At 59.4% G+C, this 18,122-nt stretch overlaps 1 protein-coding gene across 1 annotated transcript; it reads left to right on the top strand.

The window, feature by feature from the left end:
- Positions 1–3,277: 3,277 nt before the first annotated feature.
- Positions 3,278–16,633, top strand: DHX33 (DEAH-box helicase 33). Its single transcript, XM_059380952.1, has 12 exons — positions 3,278–3,583; positions 5,553–5,713; positions 6,483–6,710; positions 6,876–7,046; positions 8,876–9,061; positions 9,639–9,750; positions 10,761–10,920; positions 11,015–11,103; positions 11,688–11,815; positions 12,169–12,372; positions 13,859–13,945; positions 14,768–16,633. Exons 1-12 carry the CDS (start codon positions 3,331–3,333, stop codon positions 15,074–15,076), a joined length of 2,088 nt encoding a protein of 695 aa, XP_059236935.1. The 5' UTR covers positions 3,278–3,330; the 3' UTR covers positions 15,077–16,633.
- The last annotated feature ends 1,489 nt before the right edge of the window (positions 16,634–18,122 follow it).

Genomic DNA, 18,122 nt, shown 5'->3' with positions numbered 1-18,122 from the left:
CCCTGGGTCATTGCGGCAAAGCCCCCGCTCCATCTGGAGCCTGTGGAAACCAGGGGACACCGAGCAGTTGGGTGAGGGGTCCCCGGACCTGTCCCGTCTCCCCGACAGCTGGGCTTGGGCAAGTGAGTGCTCTGGTGGTGATATGGCAGGGTTCTCCATGCTGTGGGACCGTCCCCAAAGCTGCTGGTGTCATTTCCTGAGTATGCATTAACGTCGTTGAACTTGACGCAAACAAGCCCCTTCTCTGCTCAGAAGTCTGTGGTGATATCGTAGCCTCCAAATCCAACGTGCCCCGCTTGTCCCTAGCAGGGACCGAGCTCTCTTCTCAGCCTGGCCTGTTCCTGGCACTGAGGATCTCCTGACTCTGAGGCCTCCTTCCCTGTCTTTCTTTGGATCCCTATGAGCTTCAAGTCTGTGGTGCGCCCTCACACCAAATGACTAATGGTCTTGCTCCACTCCTGGCTGGTCCACCAATGTGAGTCTCCTCTCCCTCGGGAGAATGTGCGCCCCGGGAGGGCAGGTCCACATACCCCCCACGCACACAGGTGCTGAATAGACACTTCGTTTACCTGCCAGCAGACTATTATCTGGTGTTCTTAATTCTACGGCCGCTAACGTGTGTCTGAAAGCGGAGTGGGGCCCAAGTGCATGTGTGTGCTCCTGCCGCCGCAGGCTCCTGGGAAGAGCACGTGGCCCAGTGAGTGTCCCAGGGCAGCTAGAGATGAGCCCCCTCTGAGGAGTCCCCTCTTGGAAGAAGGATCCTAACATTCTTTGAATAGTTATCTTAGGATGGGCTGCGTCCGCACTGGAGACCTCCTCCGGACCTCCCGTGGGGGTGCACAAGACTGGCTGGTGCCTGCTCAGGAGTTTAGGCTTCAGTGCTCCCCTTCACGGGCAGCGAGGCCACAGCACAGTGGTTCACTTTGCCTGCACCATTGTTAAAATTGGGACCAACATTTACAATGGACAGATTTCACATGAAAATCTTTATTTGGGGGGTGCCTGGGTGGCTCAGTGGGTTAAAGCCTCTGCCTTCGGCTCAGGTCATGATCCCAGAGCCCTGGGATGGAGCCCCACATCAGGCTTTCTGCCCAGCAGGGAGCTTGCTTTGTCCTCTCTCTCTGCCTGCCTCTCTGCCTACTTGTGATCTCTATCTGACAAATAAATTTTTTTTTTTAAAGAAAATCTTCATTTGGGGCTTTTCTTGAAAAAATGGGAAGATCTGGCAAGGCCAGACCTGCCTGGCGGCTACTGCTTAAAAGTAACAGGCTCACAGCTGCTTCTAGAGATAGGCCATGGGCTCCTCCAGAAGCTACTTTCCTCGTTCACATTCCCTCCCAGACTCGCCATTGGGCACATACATGTGTCTCCCTCTGGGGGGTTAGTCTGGAAAGCGCCCGGGGAAAAGCACAGATGTGGGTCTGTTAGACACAAGGTCCATAATCTGAGAGTAAACATTTACGTACTGCCATGATGTGAAAACTCCTATGTTGATGTGATGGTATTTGGAGCTGGGGCCTTGGGGAGGGGCTGAAGTCCTTTGGGAGCAGCCCTCACACCCAGATGGATGCTTTATCAAACTGCTGCAGAGAAATCCCCTGGTCCCCACCTTGCGGTGAGGACAGGGCAGTGGGCAGCGGCCATGAGCCACACGAGCCACAGGGCAGCCTCGCTGGTGCTTCCCGGCCTCCCGGGTTGCGAGCAGTGGCAGCCCCTCAGCTTGCAATGGTTTTGTTACTGCCACCTGAACAGACCAGTTCCTTCCCTTTCAGTTTTGGCAGTCTGGGGCTGCCTCTTTTTTTCTTTTTTGCTTGTTTTGTTTTGTGAGTGAGCTGCCTTTCTAAGTTAATATTTCTGGGTAGGAAGTGGCATTTTCTCAGTTTATTCCGAACACGCGTGTGCTGTGAACTCAGCACGCACATTCTCAACCATCCTTGATCATGACACAGTCAGCTCCTGGAGGAAAGGAGAAGGATTTTTAACAGGTTTACATATAGGATGCGTTTCCCTGAGCTGGACTCCAGAGGATGCCTAAAGTTCTTCAGGAGGCTGAAGCATCCTGGGATCAAAGAAGCGCGCCAAGAATTCTCTGGAAGTATTTCCTGCCACTGTTTCTGCCACGAACCAGCTGCTGAGAGCTTTGGAAGGAGACGATCTCCTGGTTTCATCCTGTCTTCCCTGCTGAAGTTCTGAATCTTTTCATTGATAGGGGGTGTGACACATGGGCCAGGCACCCTCACTGAAGAGTTCTGCCTGGGGGAGAAGAAAGGTGCTGGGAAGGACAGGAGTTGGGGAAGGAGGGAGCTGGGAGGGAGCAGGGAAGGAGCTCGGGGCGAAGCGAGAACCGCAGTCACCGTGGGCCACTGCACCCCTGTATCTGCTGGCCGCTGACGCAGACCCCCGTCCTTGGAACACTGGGTTGTCAGCAGCACATGCTACAAGACCGTCCCCTGCCCTGACAGCAGGTGATCGCCAGCACCCTTGCGCTGCGACGTGGAGCCAGCCCGTGACTTTCCTGGTGTCGGAGGCTGGTCCTCGGGGCTGGGGTCGGGATGCAGCACGCGAGGGCATGGAGGGTCAGGTGACACGGGAAGCAAGGGCAGAAGAAAATCGGACTTCCTCAGCACCGGCAGGAGTCCTCGGAGCAGAGTGACCATCCCTCAGGGGCTCAGGGGCTGACACCTTGCTGAGGACACGGAGCAAGCCCAGCCCAGCCCTGAAACCTGAAGCACCTGAACGTTTAAAAAAGCCTTTGGGGGGGGGGGGGGGGGGCGGGCGCCTGGGTGGCTCAGTGGGTTAAGCCTCTGCCTTCGGCTCAGGTCATGATCCCAGGGGCCTGGGATCGAGTCCTGCATAGGGCTCTCTGCTCAGCGGGGAGCCTGCTTCTTCCTCTCTCTCTGTCTGTCTCTCTGCCTATTTGTGATCTCTCTCTCTGTCAAATAAATAAATAAAATCTTTTAAAAAAGCCACACCGGCCGCGGGGCGTCCCAACGCGGCTCACCAGCCGGTAACTGTCCCAGCAGCAGCAGCCGCCGCTCGGCCGGAACCGGCTTCCGAACCCCGCGGCAGCCCCTCCCGGCCCGCTCCCGCCCCCGCCGCGCTAGCTCCCGGCCTCCCTCCATCGCACCTGGGGCCGAGCCTCTTCCGGCCCCGCCTTGCCCTCGCCGCCGCAGGCCCCCAGTGCATGCCGGGGGTCGTAGTCCTTCGCGGAGGCCGGCGGCAGCGGCGGCCATGAGGTCATCGGTGCGCGCCGCGGCGCGGGGCAGGAAGGGGCGCACGCGCCTGCTGCGCGCCGCCGGGGCCGGCCTCCAGTCGCGGCGCTCGCTCGACATGCCCGAGGAGGCGGGCTTCCCGCCCGCCAAGAGGTTCCGGCCGGGCTGCGGGCCCCCCGGGGGGCGCGTGCTGATGCTGCTGACCGCGGGCGGTAGCGGCGGGCGCCGGAGGCCGCAGCCGGCCCTGGCGCAGCCCGCGGCCGGCGTCTACCCCGAGGCGGTGGAGCGGCAGCGCCGGAGCCTGCCCATCTTCGCGGCGCGGGGGCAGCTGCTGGCCCAGCTCCGGGCCCTGGACAGCGCCGTCCTCATCGGTGAGTGGCCCGAGGGGCTCGGGGGAGGTGCCCCGCCGCTCCCCCGAGGCGCCCCCCCCGCCGGCGGGCCGCCCCCCACTTGCCCCGCAGTGGGGCGAGCGGGAGACTCCGGGTCTCTGAGGGCGGCCGGCGGGGGAGGACGGAGCGCGCGGGGGCGAGCCTGCGGCGAGGGAGTGGGCCGGCCTGACGCGAGGTCGCAGCCTCTGGGGCGGCCTGGGGATTCGGGGCAGGGCAGGGGTCTCCAGCGTCCAAGTCGGGACGAGCGTCCAGAGGACCGAGCAGATGAGCCCGCAGGAGGAGGGAGACCGGGAGGGCGAGGATCAGCGGGCTGGAGTCGTAGGAAGAAGGGGGACAGATGCAGCCGCTAGACCCCTGCAGGACTTGGGGGGGGGTGTTCCGAGTGTGCCGAGTGTGCCTCCGGCCGCGCGCTCCTCCGGCGGGGCGGGGCGACGCGGATCGTCACTGGGTTGCGGACCGAGTAGGCGGGCAGGTGAGGAAGGCAGTGAGAGCGGGCTTCGGCTGGAGGGAGGGAAGAGAACGGAGGGGAAGAGCTCGGTGGAGGCCGAGGCGAAGGAAGCAAGGACGGAGAGCCGGCAGAGAGAGAGCGGAGACGGGGGCGGGGGGTGCCTGGAAACAGAGACCAGATGTGGAGCGGGTCAGGAATAGGGGGAAGGACGTCCTGGAGGCCCAGGGCTGGCGACAGGAGGGGAGCATGGGTGTGACTGGGGAGGAGGCTGGAGGGGAGGTAGAGGGAGCGCCCACGTGAGGACCCGAGTTCTGTGGAGTAGGTGGGGAGCTCTGCTGGGAACAGCAGTCAGGGGGCTTCAGGTAGCCCCTTGGGGAAGAGGGGGACCCTGCCAGGCTGCAGAAGGGAGAGCAGGATCCGGGGTGGTGCTGGCATCCAGGGACATTGGCCCCAACACAGACTCCTGTCTTCATCTGCACGGATGGGCTGTTTTGCTTAGCCATGCCCAGGGGTCTGGTAGAGGAGGAGAAAAGCTGGGCAGGGAGACATTGATCTGCATTTGGGGTTTTGCCTGGTAGTTTCAGCAGGAATGCAGCAGAGTAATCACAGTCCTAGTCTTGATTCTGGGCTGGGTTAGGAGGATGAGCAGAGTGGGAAGTGCAAGCACCATGGCATGTAGGGCTGTAAGGTCAGAGATTCTTAGTGGTCGCCGGAGGGGATCCATACCCAGGTTTACTGAGTTCTTTGTTCCATTTGGGGACAGTTAGAGGAACCCCCTGAGGGTGGTGTATGCTGGATGCTCAAGTTCAGAGAAGAGACAGGTAGACCCTCCCTGCCTTTCAGGACCTGCAGTGTTGGCACACAGTATGAGGTGCTCGTGCTGGAGGAGAGGCACACAAGGTACCAGAGATAGATTAGGAGGAGGCCACCAGGGCAGCCCCAGGGAGAGTGTGAGCTCTGACTCATCCTGTAAAGTGTGCGGGCAGACCTGGTGCCAGACCTGGTGATGGCAGGCAGGTGTGGGCCGGGGCGGGGCCAGAAGGAAAGGGCAGAATCTGGAATGGAATGGTGGGGTGTGGGGGCCATGGAGTGGGCATGGCTCTGGGTGTGCCCAGCTACATCTCATTTATTCTTCTGAGAAGTAACCATTTTCTGTAACAGTTGTGTTCCCTCCTTAGGTTTTTTGTGCAGGTTACTTGTTACTGAACATTTACATTGTTTCCAGCTGTTTGCTCCCCAAACCAAGTTGAATAGCATGAGTCTGAAGCTACATTTGTCTCTGCCTCTTTATTTCCTCAAAACCAGTTCCCGCAAGTGGATGTGTGCCTGGAGGCTGTAAATATTTTAAAGGTGTTTCTGATACAATGTGGCCTTCCCAGACTAATTCCGAGAACACTGCTCCAGCTGTACACACCAGTGCCTATTTTCCTGGGGCTTTATCAACTTCTAGTTCGTGAACTTTGTGTTAATTTGCATGTAAGTGAGATTTATCTTCTGTCTCAGGGGAAACTGGCTCCGGGAAGACGACGCAACTCCCACAGTACCTCTACGAAGGGGGGATCGGCCGCCAGGGCGTCATTGCTGTGACCCAGCCGCGCAGAGTAGCTGCCATCTCTCTGGCCACTAGAGTCTCCGACGAGAAGAGAACTGAGCTCGGGAAGCTGGTACCTCACCTCCTTCTCTGCTGACAGCCCGCCCGCATGGCACTTCTCTGAGCCAGGTTCCGGGATGCCGGGAGGCTCTCTCTTCCCCGGCTTGCTCAAGCCTGAGTCTGTCACTCGTTCCTCCGACGTCACCTGTCTGTGCATATGCTTTGTGTTCAGAGTCTGTCGGCAAGTCGGATGAATTAGTTGCTTTCCGCGAGTGTTCTTGAGGCTTCAGTAACCTCTGTGAAATCTCTGTGTGTCTGAGAGATCGTAAGCATTTCTTTAGCTTACAGTGCGTGCGGAGATCGAGCCCTAGACCTGTGGGTACGGCAGCTTCGCGTGTGTTTGCGCACTTCGCTTTAAAACATCTTACCTTTTCTTGTCTTTCCGGAGCTTTAAGTTTCTCAGCAGCTGGGGTGAGAGTCTAGTTTCAGATTTTTTTTTTTTTTAAGATTTTATTTATTTGACAGAGACAGCAAAAGAGGGAACACAGCAGGGGGAGTGGGAGAGGGAGAAGTAGGCTCCCTGCTGGGCAGGGAGTGGGACGCGGGGGCTCCATCCCAGAACATGGGGTCATGACTTGAGTGGAAGGTGGAGGGCTAACAGCTGAGCCTCCAGCACCCCGAGTTTTAGTGGTGCTCATGATTGCAGTTAAAGGGACCCGTCCACTGCCTGTCCGTGCCCGAGGGCGCGGGGCCATTCCCCAGGAGGGCACACATGTCTGGGGGTGCCGGGCACCTAGCAGCTGCTCAGCCCAGGCCCACTGAGCCCGCGGTTCCTCGCGCAGGTGGGCTACACCGTGCGCTTCGACGACGTCAGCTCGGAAGACACCAGGATCAAGTTCCTGACAGACGGCATGCTTCTTCGGGAAGCAATCTCCGACTCTCTGTTGCGCCAATACAGCTGTGTGGTCTTGGACGAGGCCCATGAGCGGACGGTCCATACCGATGTGCTCTTTGGGGTGGTGAAGGCTGCCCAGAAGAGGAGGAAGGAGCTGGGGAAGCCACCTCTCAAAGTAGGTGTGGCTCGCGTCCAGGAGAGGGAGAGGCCTGTGTTACCGGGCGGCTGCTGGCCCTGCTTCGGACAGGAGTCGGTCACCAGCGGTGCGCAGGGTGGGAAGCAGCAGGCGTGGGATGGGTGGGCGTGGCCTAGCCCTCTCACTCTTCCATCCTGTGCGCAGGTGGTCGTCATGTCCGCCACCATGGACGTGGACCTGTTCTCGCAGTACTTCGATGGGGCGCCCGTGCTCTACCTGGAAGGTCGGCAGCATCCCATCCAGGTGCTCTACACCAAACAGCCGCAGCAGGATTACCTGCACGCCGCGCTTGTCTCCGTCTTCCAGATCCACCAGGTATAGCGTGCTGCGCGTACCCATGCAGATGGGGCTCAGCTCGCCGTCGGGGGCGTGCTCCCGGTGAGAGGAAACGCTGCCACCTTAGGCGCCCTGGGAGCTGGGCCATTGCCAAGTGTCACCGTGTCCTGCTGCTGCTTTCTTGCGGCGACTCGCATCCACTCTACAGTGGAAACCACTGGGCTCTGATGGGCCTCGCACCCTGGCTGAGCTGGGAGATGGCTTGGTCAGAGCGGACTGCGGGTGGGGTGCCCGCAGTGCTGCCCCCAAGGAAGGCATGTGGGCCGCTATGGCCTCACTGTGGGAGAAGCTGCTGTCCACCCAGTAAGGGTGATCCTTTAGAACTCTTCACTTTTTCAGAAAAACTGAATTACAGAGGCATTTCAAAATCTTCTTCTTTTGTTAAACATTTACTTAAGTTTGAATGATTAAATCCCCTCGTTTTGGTTCCCCTCATAAAATTTGACTGTTCGTACCTTCCTGTTAACTTTGTGAAAGAATCCAGAGGCAAATCTTTTAAAAACGATTTTTATTTTAATCTGAGGGGTGAGTGTGTAAAAAGTCAAAAAGGGCAGTAGTTCTAAGAGGGTCATAAGAACCAGCAGCTGGGGTCGTGGGTGGCTGGTCCCCTGAGGCCTCCAGATCTTGATGTCCGCTCAGGTGGTGATCTCATAGTCAGAAGCTCAGCCCCCTGGAGGTGGCGGGTTCCTGTTAGCCGGGAGTCTGCTTGAGAGTTTCTCTCTCTGCCTACCCTTCTCCTGCCTGCCGCTATGCACGCACCTTCTCTCCATCCCTCTCAAGTCAGTCAGTCGGTCTTAAAAAAACAAACCACCCAGCAGCTGCTTTTACTTCCCCAGTCCAGATCCCATTGTTTCAGGGGACCTAATGGTTCTCTGAGCTGTTTAGTCTGGATTCGGTATTTCCAGCATTACCTGCCTACACTGCGGGTCTTGGCGCTGCTGGTTCCCCCCAGGCAGATGAGGCTATATCTTTAGCCTCCCTGGCCTCCTACTCCCCCCGCCTCTTAGCATAGACATGTCTCATGGTTTTCAGGCCAGTGGGGGGCATTACAGCATCACGACCCGTTGCCAGCAGGGCCTGTCCTGATGCTTCCTTCCTTATGCAACATAGTTGTATGAGTTTTCTGCATTCCCGTGGCTCATTTCCTCCCAGGTGTTCCAGCATCTATGGTCTGTCTGCCTGTCATCAGTATCTTTCCCGCGTTGGTATGCCATCCGCTTTCTCCCGGAGCACCTTGTGCTGCCTTTCCACAGGGCGGGCAGCTCCCAAGCCTTGGCGCCGCTGTGTGGACGGGTCCTGTGCCTCCGGGTTGAAATCCATTCTGGCCTCCTGCCTGGCCGGTTAGAGGAGGGCAGGCTGTCGGGTTCTCATGGCCGAGTCCTGGGCCTTCCTGTCTTCTCCAGGGAGCGGGGCCGGGTCTTATTCCTAGAGACCCTTCAGACCTCGCCCAGGCTGGAGCACCCTCGGCCCAGTCCTTCCCTCCTCCGTCTCTCAACACGGGTCCAAGCTTTGTCTCTGCTGCGACGTCTTGCTCTGGGCGCACCACCTCCCTGCGTGTAGAGGGAGGGACAGGCCGGCATGGGCCACAGATACACTAGATGCGGGACTGGATTTAACTGTAGCTCACTCGGTTGACCGCTCCAGGCACCTTCGGCGAGTGCGTGCTCCCCGAGGACACACCAAGTGTGGCCCACGCACCTCTCCACAGCGAAGAAAACCCGTCTGGGAAGCTCGCTGGTGACCGCTCTCTGTTGCTGCAGCCCACGCTCTGGAAGGCACCTCCTGAGGCCACGCTTTCCCTCCTGCAGGAGGCGCCTCCTTCCCAGGACATCCTGGTGTTCCTCACGGGGCAGGAGGAGATCGAAGCCATGAGCAAGACCTGCAGAGACATCGCGAAGCACCTCCCGGACGGCTGCCCCGCCATGCTGGTCCTTCCTCTGTACGCCTCCCTGCCTTATGCCCAGCAGCTCCGTGTCTTCCAGGCGGCCCCGAAGGTGAGTACGCACCCGGCCTTTGTGGGCCCTTCCCCGGGCACCTGTGGGGTGGGGTGCTCGGGTACCAGATATGCGAGCCGCTAAGCCGTGGGACTGGAAGACCCAGGCCAGATGGGCCTCCAGGGCCTGGTGAGAACAGGGGGAGCGGGTAGACCACGGTGGGGGGTGGGCACAGGCGGTAGGTGACTGGTACATGAGGGGCTCTCCCCAGTCTGACACAGACCAGCTGCCTGTGCTGGCCGCACAGTGCATCACAAGTGCTGGCTGCCCTCTGCTGAGCTGGCAGCATGGGGGCGGTCCAGTTGTGTCGACACGGAGGCCCCGAGAAGTGGAGAGACGGTGCTCAGGCAGTGGCTGGTGGGACCGGGCACCTAGCCACGCCTGCCGGTTCCTCTGCATCTCATCCTCTCAAATAAGCCTTAAGGACAGGAACCTCCCTGCTCAGTGTGAAGAATTCCCATAAGTCACGTGATCCTCGTTCCTGGAGAGCATGTGGGCTGTGGGAGCTACTGGTGGGCACTGTGCTGTGAAACCTCGGAGTTGTGTGTGTCACCTTCTGGTTTCTTCCTCCCTGCAGGGCTGTCGCAAAGTGATCGTTTCAACCAACATCGCTGAGACTTCCATAACCATCACGGGAATAAAACACGTGGTTGACACGGGCATGGTTAAAGCAAAGATGTATAATCCCGGTGAGGATGACGCCCACAAACCCCTCTTTTCCCCACAGCCTCTCCCAGCAAGCGCTTCCTGCTCAGACTTGCCGTGACCAGGGTGGCACCGGCCACGCAGGTGACACGGTCTGAAGGCAGTCAGGTCCAGGAAGGGGGCTGGCAGCGGGAGCCCGGGGCCAGGCAGGGCAGGACGGGGGCCCAGGCTTTGCCAGCTTGAGGACCGGCTGGGCCTGGCCTGAGACTCCTGAGCAGCTGGGTGAGGGGGCTGTGCGGCCAGGGACCCCCGACACAGGGGGCTTTGTTGAAATGAATGTTCGAGCTTCAGGCATCCTAGGAAGGAGATCCCCTAGGCCGGGGTGAGTGCCCACTGTCCCTGAGAGTGTGCGCTGGGAGCTTTCTGGATACGCTGGTCCTCCCATCTGCTTTCTGCCCGGCTTGGTGCTACGGAGGATCAGAGGCAGTGGGGATGTCTGAGGACAGCACACCACCAAGGGTGCGGACTCGGAGGTAGCGTGTGGAAGGACTTGTTCCCTCGGGCCTGGCACAGAGCACACCTTTATCCAGGACCCATGCGACTCCTGGGTGTGACTCCCATCACACCACCTCAAGATCCTCTGACAGCGGAGCCGGGAGGGCTGTGCAGGCCGGCCCCTGACATCTCCTTTCCGAGGCAGTGACCGCTGGCCAGCTACCCTAGCTTCTTGGAGACAGAGTTTGGGCACTGAAAAGCCTGGCAGCCTGGAACACTCTCGGTCACCAGCAGACCGGCGCAGCTCTGGCCCTGTGGTTTTGGCGGGGACCTATGGCCCCGGGCACGTGGGCTTAAAAGACGTTCCGAAGATTGATACGCTGCAGTTTCAGTGTGGAGTGCGCTGTTCTGTGCTTTCCCACATGGCCTCGGGGTTCCCGGACTCGTGTGCTGTGGGAAGGATCACTGGGGCTCTGAGGAGCACTGCTTTGTGCCCATGCTGGTGAACCCGTGTGATCCTTTGCGGGGCGAGGCCTCACGCGGGCCGTTCTCCCCGCAGACAGTGGCCTGGAGGTGCTCACTGTGCAGCGCGTGTCCAAGGCCCAGGCGTGGCAGCGTACAGGCCGGGCCGGCAGGGAGGGCAGTGGTGTCTGCTACCGGCTCTACACAGAGGACGAGTTTGAGAAGTTTGAGAAGATGACCGTGCCGGAGATCCAGAGGTGGGCACCCCCACACCCCCGCCACCCCTGCCGTCCCGCGGACCCAGCCGGGGACCCGGAGCCGGTGCGGCAGCTGTGCGTCTGCTCCTTGCAGGTGTAACCTGGCCAGCGTGCTGCTGCAGCTCCTTGCCATGAAGGTCCCCGACGTGCTCACCTTCGACTTCATGTCCAAGCCCTCTCCGGGTAGGCGGGGTTTTTGTGCAGGGCCAGGGCTGCGGGGGAACAGGACCCGCGAATGGCTTGGCTCTCCAAATTGCGTCTGGGGGCCGCTTCCTCTCTCGTTTCATTTGGTGCATAAGCTTGGCTGTCCGGGGGGCCAGAGGACCTCCAGGGGGGTTCTGTGCCCATAGCGCCTCCTGGGCCAGAGCCGTCACTTCCCGTCGGGCCTTGGGGGTCATTTTCTCTGTATTACATCACGAAAACGCTGGTTTATCCTTCAGCAGGTGACGTGTGGCCGGGGTTAGAAATTCAGGGCATGTGAAGGGGACAGTAGAAGTGTTTCTCAGCTGGGCCTTGCACAGCCTCTGTTCCACTGCCGTGCGTCTCTGTTTCTGGCAACGCGGGTCAGGATGGCGCCACGAGTGTGGGCGTGTGCGGGTTTCATGTGTATGATGCAGCGGGGTCACAGGACGTTGCTGTGGACAGAGCTAAAGACAGGAGTGTCCCCGGCCACTGCGCCCCGAGGACCAGGGTTGGATGTGGGGGCCTTTGGCTGCCGAAGCAGAGAGTGGCTGCAGCTGCATCCCCCTCTCCTGGTTTTCCTGCAGATCACGTTCAGGCCGCAGTTGCTCAGCTGGACCTATTAGGTGCTCTCGAACAGAAGGACGGCCAGCTCACCCTGACTCCGGTGGGGAGAAAGATGGCCGCTTTCCCTTTAGACCCCAAATTCGCCAAAGTAAGTCACCTCCACTCGCTGCCCCTTCTCCGACACGGCTTGTATGACGGTCACCTGCACCCCCGGTGCCCTGGCTTCCCCCTTCGCTGTTGCCTCGGAGCAGCTGTGGCTCTGATTTGCGTCTGATGCTGCTGGTGTCGGGTGTGGGAGTCAGAGCCACGTGAAGTCGGGAGCCCTCCCCGAGGACTGTGGGAGCCTGTGGGCGGGCTGTCGGGTTCCAGAGAGCAGGCGGTGGTGGCTGGAGAGGCACCTGGCCTCTGAGGCCGCAGTGGGGCGGCTGCACGGGCAGCGTGGACAGACTGTGCTCAGTGGGGGGAGGTCTCAGGGCTCACCGTTGCAACTCCTATTTGCAGACCCTCCTCCTGTCCCCCAAGTTCCACTGCACGGAGGAGATCCTGACCATCGTCTCCCTCCTGTCGGTGGACAGTGTTCTGTACGACCCTCCTTCCCGGCGGGACGAGGTGCAGGCTGTCCGTAGGAAGTTTGTGTCCAGCGAGGGGGACCATATCACGCTGCTCAACATCTACCGGGCCTTCAAGAACCTGGGCAGAAGTAAGGTTGGTCTCAGCCGGGGCCTTCTCTCCCGCGATGCTCTCCTGCCCAGCCAGTGGAACGTCCGGAGCCCCCGGTCGGAGTGCACAGGCCTCACCAGGGAGACCCGCAGCACTGGCCTCCGCCCTGCCCGTGTCCCACTCATTCTCACTGGGCAGGGGCCCTGTGCGCGGGGTGGCCTGGCTTCTCTGCTACAAATGAGCTCCCTCCTGCCCCCGCCGGCCTGTCTGCACGGTAGCGTTCACGTGGAGGGTATTGCGGTTCCTCAGACCTGAATGGGAACAGCATTCTAGAACCCCGCTGTCTGAAGGCAGAGCCATCTGTGAGCCCTCCCACAAGCCAGAGCGGCAGACGGGGAAGCAGCCGTGGTCATTAATTCGTGTGGAGATGTCTGTCCGTGTGCCCAGACCCGGAAAGTGGCCTGCCTTAGACTGCCCTGGTACTGTGGTCCCTGCTGTGAACAGGTGCGCGAGATAAATGCAGCCGAAGCCCGGCAGCTCTGGTGGCAGCTCGAAGCCGGGGTGCCCGGCACGGCTCCTGGGTCAGCGTGGCTCCAGGGGGTCTGTGCACCTCCCGGGGATCAGCGTATCTTGGGCGTCTGCGCCGCTTCGGGCCGGGGGCCAAATGGGCCCCTCTGCAGGGCGCGCTGCAGAACAGAACACACGCCGAGCACTACTCTTGCTTTCCCCCTTTTCCATAAAAGTGAAAATCCTGTCGTGCGTCATGAGGTCAGTGGAAACAAGTACTAAAATAGGTGTGTGCGGCAAGTGAGATGGCGTGATGCGGGCATCACGAATACCTTGCGGTCTCTTGTGTCCATGAAACCCGCCTGGCGTGTACGCCTCAACTCTGCGTTGTGCGGTCAGGTCTCAGGAGGAGAAAAGCCACTGCTCGGGTGTGGTGGCTGCCTGCGTCCTGCTTTGTCCACCTCGGTTTGTTTGAGGAAATAGGATGCTGTGTGTCCGGCGAAAGCGCAGCCCGAGAGTGGCAGTCAGTCTCGCGTGGGCCACTGCATGCCGGACTCTGGCCCGGTGCACGGCAGCTTCCCGGCCGCCCGAGCTGGGGCAGGTTCCCACTCCCACCGTCCGACTTGCTCAGATGCTGCGTTCTCGCTGAGCCGGTGCACCTCTTAGCTAGTTTAAGCTGCCGTCCGGGAGCGCTCCGCAGGCCGGGCTCCCCGACCTGTACCGGACGCTCGAAGCTCGTGTCTTTGGGGTGGCTGTTCGCATCCTTGTCTTTTGTCCTGCCGACTTGTTGGTCATTGTCTCGTTGCCACGTAGGAGTTTTTTAAATGCATTCTGGGATAATGAATCCAGAGTGTGAGGGAATTTTCATCTGTGTCCCCTTACAGTTTGTGCTTTCTGACAGAAAGCTGTTTTCCTCCATTTATTTTTGGCGACTGACGTCTTCTTTCTGAATTCAGTTCTCAAAGTTCTTACTTCTTTCCTCTGTGCAAGTGATGGGTGTGCTGACTCTTCCTCTCCCGCTCAGGACTGGTGCAGAGAGAATTTCGTCAACAGCAAGAACATGGCGCTGGTGGCTGAGGTCCGAGCACAGCTGAGGGACATCTGTTTGAAGGTACCTGTCCTGCATGTTGGGGCCCCCATGCCCCTCATCCAAAGTCCTCGCCTCTCCACTCTTGGGTTCCAGGCTCGCCTGACGGTCGCTGAGACTGGAGCCTACATACCTATGTAGTTTGTTCCGAACCACAGCCAGTGGAAGGAGAGACCAGCAGTTAGTGGCAGGAATGGGGGGCTCCCCAGAAATGGTGACAGCTGATTTGAAGAGGGTCCCCCTCAGGAGGGGAACAGCAGATTGCAGAAACCAAAACCCCTGGAGGTGTCTTAAAGGGAGAAGTGGGGAGAGAGGTTTCTCTGGGAGGCTGTGGACAGGGACAGGTCAGAGATGGGGGCGGGTCCTCTCTGGCCGCTCTGTGCACGCCCCTCCCGCTTCCCACCTTCTGCCTCCATGGTGGTTGCTGTCCCAGGCCTTTCTCCTCAGGGGAACCACAGACCGTGGTCAGGCAGCAGGGTCAGGCGGTGTCCACCAGCAGCCTGTTTGGCCGGTGTCCCCCGGGGGTGCAGCTGAGGGGCAGGATCTTCCGGAACTGGTGCTGGGGGGACGACCGCCGGAGGTGGACAGGGGAGGCTCGGGGAGGTGCTTGCTGGAGGGGCGCTCCAGAGCAGGAAGGGTAATTTGGCCGCAGTGGGAGTGCGGGAAAGGCCCTTCTCTGAGGGCCACAGCTGGCCATCCATCCCCTCCCCGGCCCGAGTGTGTCTGCTCCCTGCAGCCCCGCCAACGGCCTCCTGCAGCAGCAGCGCCTGCTGGGCCGGGCTGGCGCTGGGGCTGCGTCTGAGCCTGACCAGGGCTGGTGTCTGGTGCCCACTTCTCCCACCGCAGATGTCCATGCCGATGGTGTCCTCCCGCGGGGACGGGGAGAGCGTCCGCCGGTGCCTGGCACACAGCCTGTTCATGAGCACGGCCGAGCTGCAGCCCGACGGCACATACGTCACCACGGACAGCCGGCAGCCGGTGGCCATCCACCCTTCGTCCGTGCTTTTCCACTGCCGGCCGGCCTGCGTCGTGTACACGGAGCTGCTGCACACCAGCCGCTGCTACATGCGCGACGTGTGTGTCGTGGACGCCGAGTGGCTGCACGAGGCCGCCCCTGACTACTTCCGGAGGAAGCTGCGTGCTGCCCGCGACTGAGCGCACTGCCCCTGACTTTAGCATCCGACCCCCAGCCAGGAGCGCAGAGCCCGGTCCCAGCGGGGTTCCCCGCCTGCTGCACGGGGGTGCAGGGACGGCCCTCGCAGAGTCCAGCTCAGGTGGCTTCGGCGGGTGCCTGGCTGGGACATGCAGGCGGTCCTGCCCCGTGTGCCACTCTAACGTGAGACTCCCCGAGTCCTTGTGATGGGGTGGCGTTTCCCAGGAGGGGACTCTAGGGTCGCAGAGCTCAGCTGTCCGTGGACATGTCCTGAGGTCTGTAGAAGTTTGAGGAGGGACGTACTGTTGTCTCCTCCCTCCTGAACTGCACACCCCAGGGTGCGAGCCTCCTCGTCGCCACCTCCAAGCGCGAGGGTACCGTCGAGCATGGCCGCTGGCTGTTCTCCCTAGCTAGGCACATGCGGCCCCGCGGGCGTGAGGACTGGCCAAGTCTGTCCCGGTGGGGCCTGGGCAGAGAGCTATCAGGGTGGCTGGAGGGGGAGGGACCGTGAGGACCCGGCCGTACCTGGGGTCCTGTCTGCTGCCCCTGGGCTTGTGCTCTCGCATCTTATTCGTCGTTTCTGTGCTTCCTTCTTCATGGGGATAGGGGGACACAGTCCGGCTTCCTGCGTGAGCCACCCCCACCCCCGGGCCGCAGTTTGCACGTCTGTGGGAGTCCCAGAGTCTCCAGTCTCTTCCCGGCCTCCTGTTCCGGGAAGGGGAGAGACACCAAAGGTTCCTCTTTGCTATTTGATCACCAAATGCAAGTCAGCTTTTCCAGAGTGTTTGCTGTAAGAGAAGCTGACTTAGCATTTGTTTGGGCCTTGTGGTCAGAACCCCGGTGTAGTGTCTTCGTCATTCCTTACCAAGTGGACCATGCGGTTCTGAGGCAGGGGGCCGCACTGCCTGACACTGCACAGGGACCGCGGGTGGTCTCCGCTCCGGGGCACGGGCTCGGCCTCCCCAACGTCCCCGCAGTCTATGCCTGCTTCTGCGCCGCATGTGCCCGGAGCACCCCAGCGGCTAGCCGGGGCTACGGGGTCCCGGATACCTATCTTTCTGCATTCTTAGACTTTCAGCTGGCTCTTCCACAGACAACCTTGTTGTTTACAGTTGCTGACTTTCTGACGAGTTTTTCAGAAAAATTTTTAAGTGTATTTTTCTCATTTCTTAATAGAGGCCTAGGATGTTCAAGCTGACTGGGGAAAAGAATACATTGTATTTTTAATAAAATGGGAATCGTGCTGGTAAGAATGGGGAGTGGGTGATAACGTGCCGGCACATTCTCTGGGCTTCCTTGGGTGAGGGCAGTGCGTGTCCTGCTCAATACCTGTTCTGAGTGGGAGCGCGGGACACAGAGCTGCCAGCAGCTTTCACGTTTCTCTACAGAAAGAAGTCAGTTGCTGCAACATTCTGGCAGAATTTTCATACAGTAGTTTTTTTTTTACTGGACTTTTGAAAAAGTTCATTTTAAACCTAGCTGCTCAGGGAGTGAAGCAGGTTGGAAACCCCATTCTGACCACGAATCACCACAAGGAAATAAAGTGCTGCTTACATCGACCTGTGGCGGACATTGCGCTTTCTCTTAAGAAACTTTCTTAAAAGTTCCACATTTCGTGGTGACGTCGCTTATGGTCCATGAGAGACCTCCAAGGCCAGCCGCCTCTTCTCCAGCCTGGGCCCACTGATTCACCTGGTGAATCACCACGTCCCGCGAGCAGCTTTGTGGAGGGAGATGCCCTCTCCGGAGGCTGGCCAGCAGGGCAGCGCAGAGCCACCACGAGGGACAAGCTACCAGCATCCGGTCCCTGATAAGGGCCCGTCCTCGGGGGGCATTTCCGCAGGCGGCCAGGGTGGGCAGGACACAGCCTGATTCTCCTCCCAGAGACGTTAGTCTGTAAACATGGGACGTGCTGCTCTGACAGGAAGCAAGGGTTTTATAGTCTGATGGGAACATTAGAGCTTGTAGGAGAAAACCCCACCTTTGTTCAGGTTTCCTTGTATTCTGAAGGCCTGCTCTTGCTGGCAGGGCCAGCTGCAGGGGGACCGCGGGCCCTATGTATGGTGTCACACTCTAGCCAGACCACAGGCTCCATTAAAGATCAGTCTCGCATGCCACGTGTGTGGCTCTCTTTTCCCGGGTGCATAGAATGTATTTCCGAATTCGTCTGATCTTGTCCACCATTCTGGAGGACTGACTTCTTCAGCTGGGAACAGGGGAGTTCTCAGGCTGACTCCTTGGGGTGAGATCAAAGTGGGAAAAGGGTGCCCTCCAAACAGGCAGGGATGTACCAGCACCTGTGCCCTGAAAGGTCACCCTTCTTCTTGTGTGTCTAATTAGCATGTTAAATGTCCACCCCAAGGGATTTTCAGTGTTACAATGTGAGAAGGTCATTGAAAGGCCCACGCTGGGGTGCACTATGGCACCCACCTTGGCGCAGACTGGTTTGTTGCAGTCTTACTCATAAAGGGGTGTTTTGTCTGAGCCGGTAGAGGTGGATGTGAGGTTGTGCAGGCAGGGGATAAAAAACCCAGCCTTGGGGAGCCTGGGTGGCTCAGTGGGTTAAACCTCTGCCTTCGGCTCAGGTCATGATCTCAGGGTCCTTGGATCGAGCCCCACATCAGGCTCTCTGTTCAGCAGGGGAAGCCTGCTTCCCCCTCTCTCTGCCTGACTCTCTGCCTACTTGTGAACTCTCTCTGTCAAATAAATAAAATCTTAAAAAAAAAAAAAAAAAGCCTTTCCTCGCATCTGTGTTATGTTAATGAACCTTGTGCAACTCCCTGGACAAAGACTTTTGTAGTTTTGAAGCGAGGTGACCCACTGCAGAGCTAGTATAAATGGGGTGGGCTCTGGGGCTCATTGATTGCTTTTGAAACAGCCCGGGAGTTTTACCACGGTTTTGTTTTGTTTTTTGTTTTTTGGGTTTTTTTTAAACTTTATTTACTTATTTGACAGAGCACAAACTGGCAGAGGAGCAGGCAGAGGAAAAGGGAGAAGCGGGCTCCCTGATCAGAGCCCAACATGGGGCTCGATCCCAGGACCCCCCAC

This window comes from Mustela nigripes, chromosome 16 (assembly GCF_022355385.1).
Source record: "Mustela nigripes isolate SB6536 chromosome 16, MUSNIG.SB6536, whole genome shotgun sequence".
Taxonomy (NCBI): domain Eukaryota; kingdom Metazoa; phylum Chordata; class Mammalia; order Carnivora; family Mustelidae; genus Mustela; species Mustela nigripes.
The sequence above is the reverse complement of the archived record's forward strand: the minus strand, read 5'-3'. Positions and strand labels throughout refer to the sequence as shown.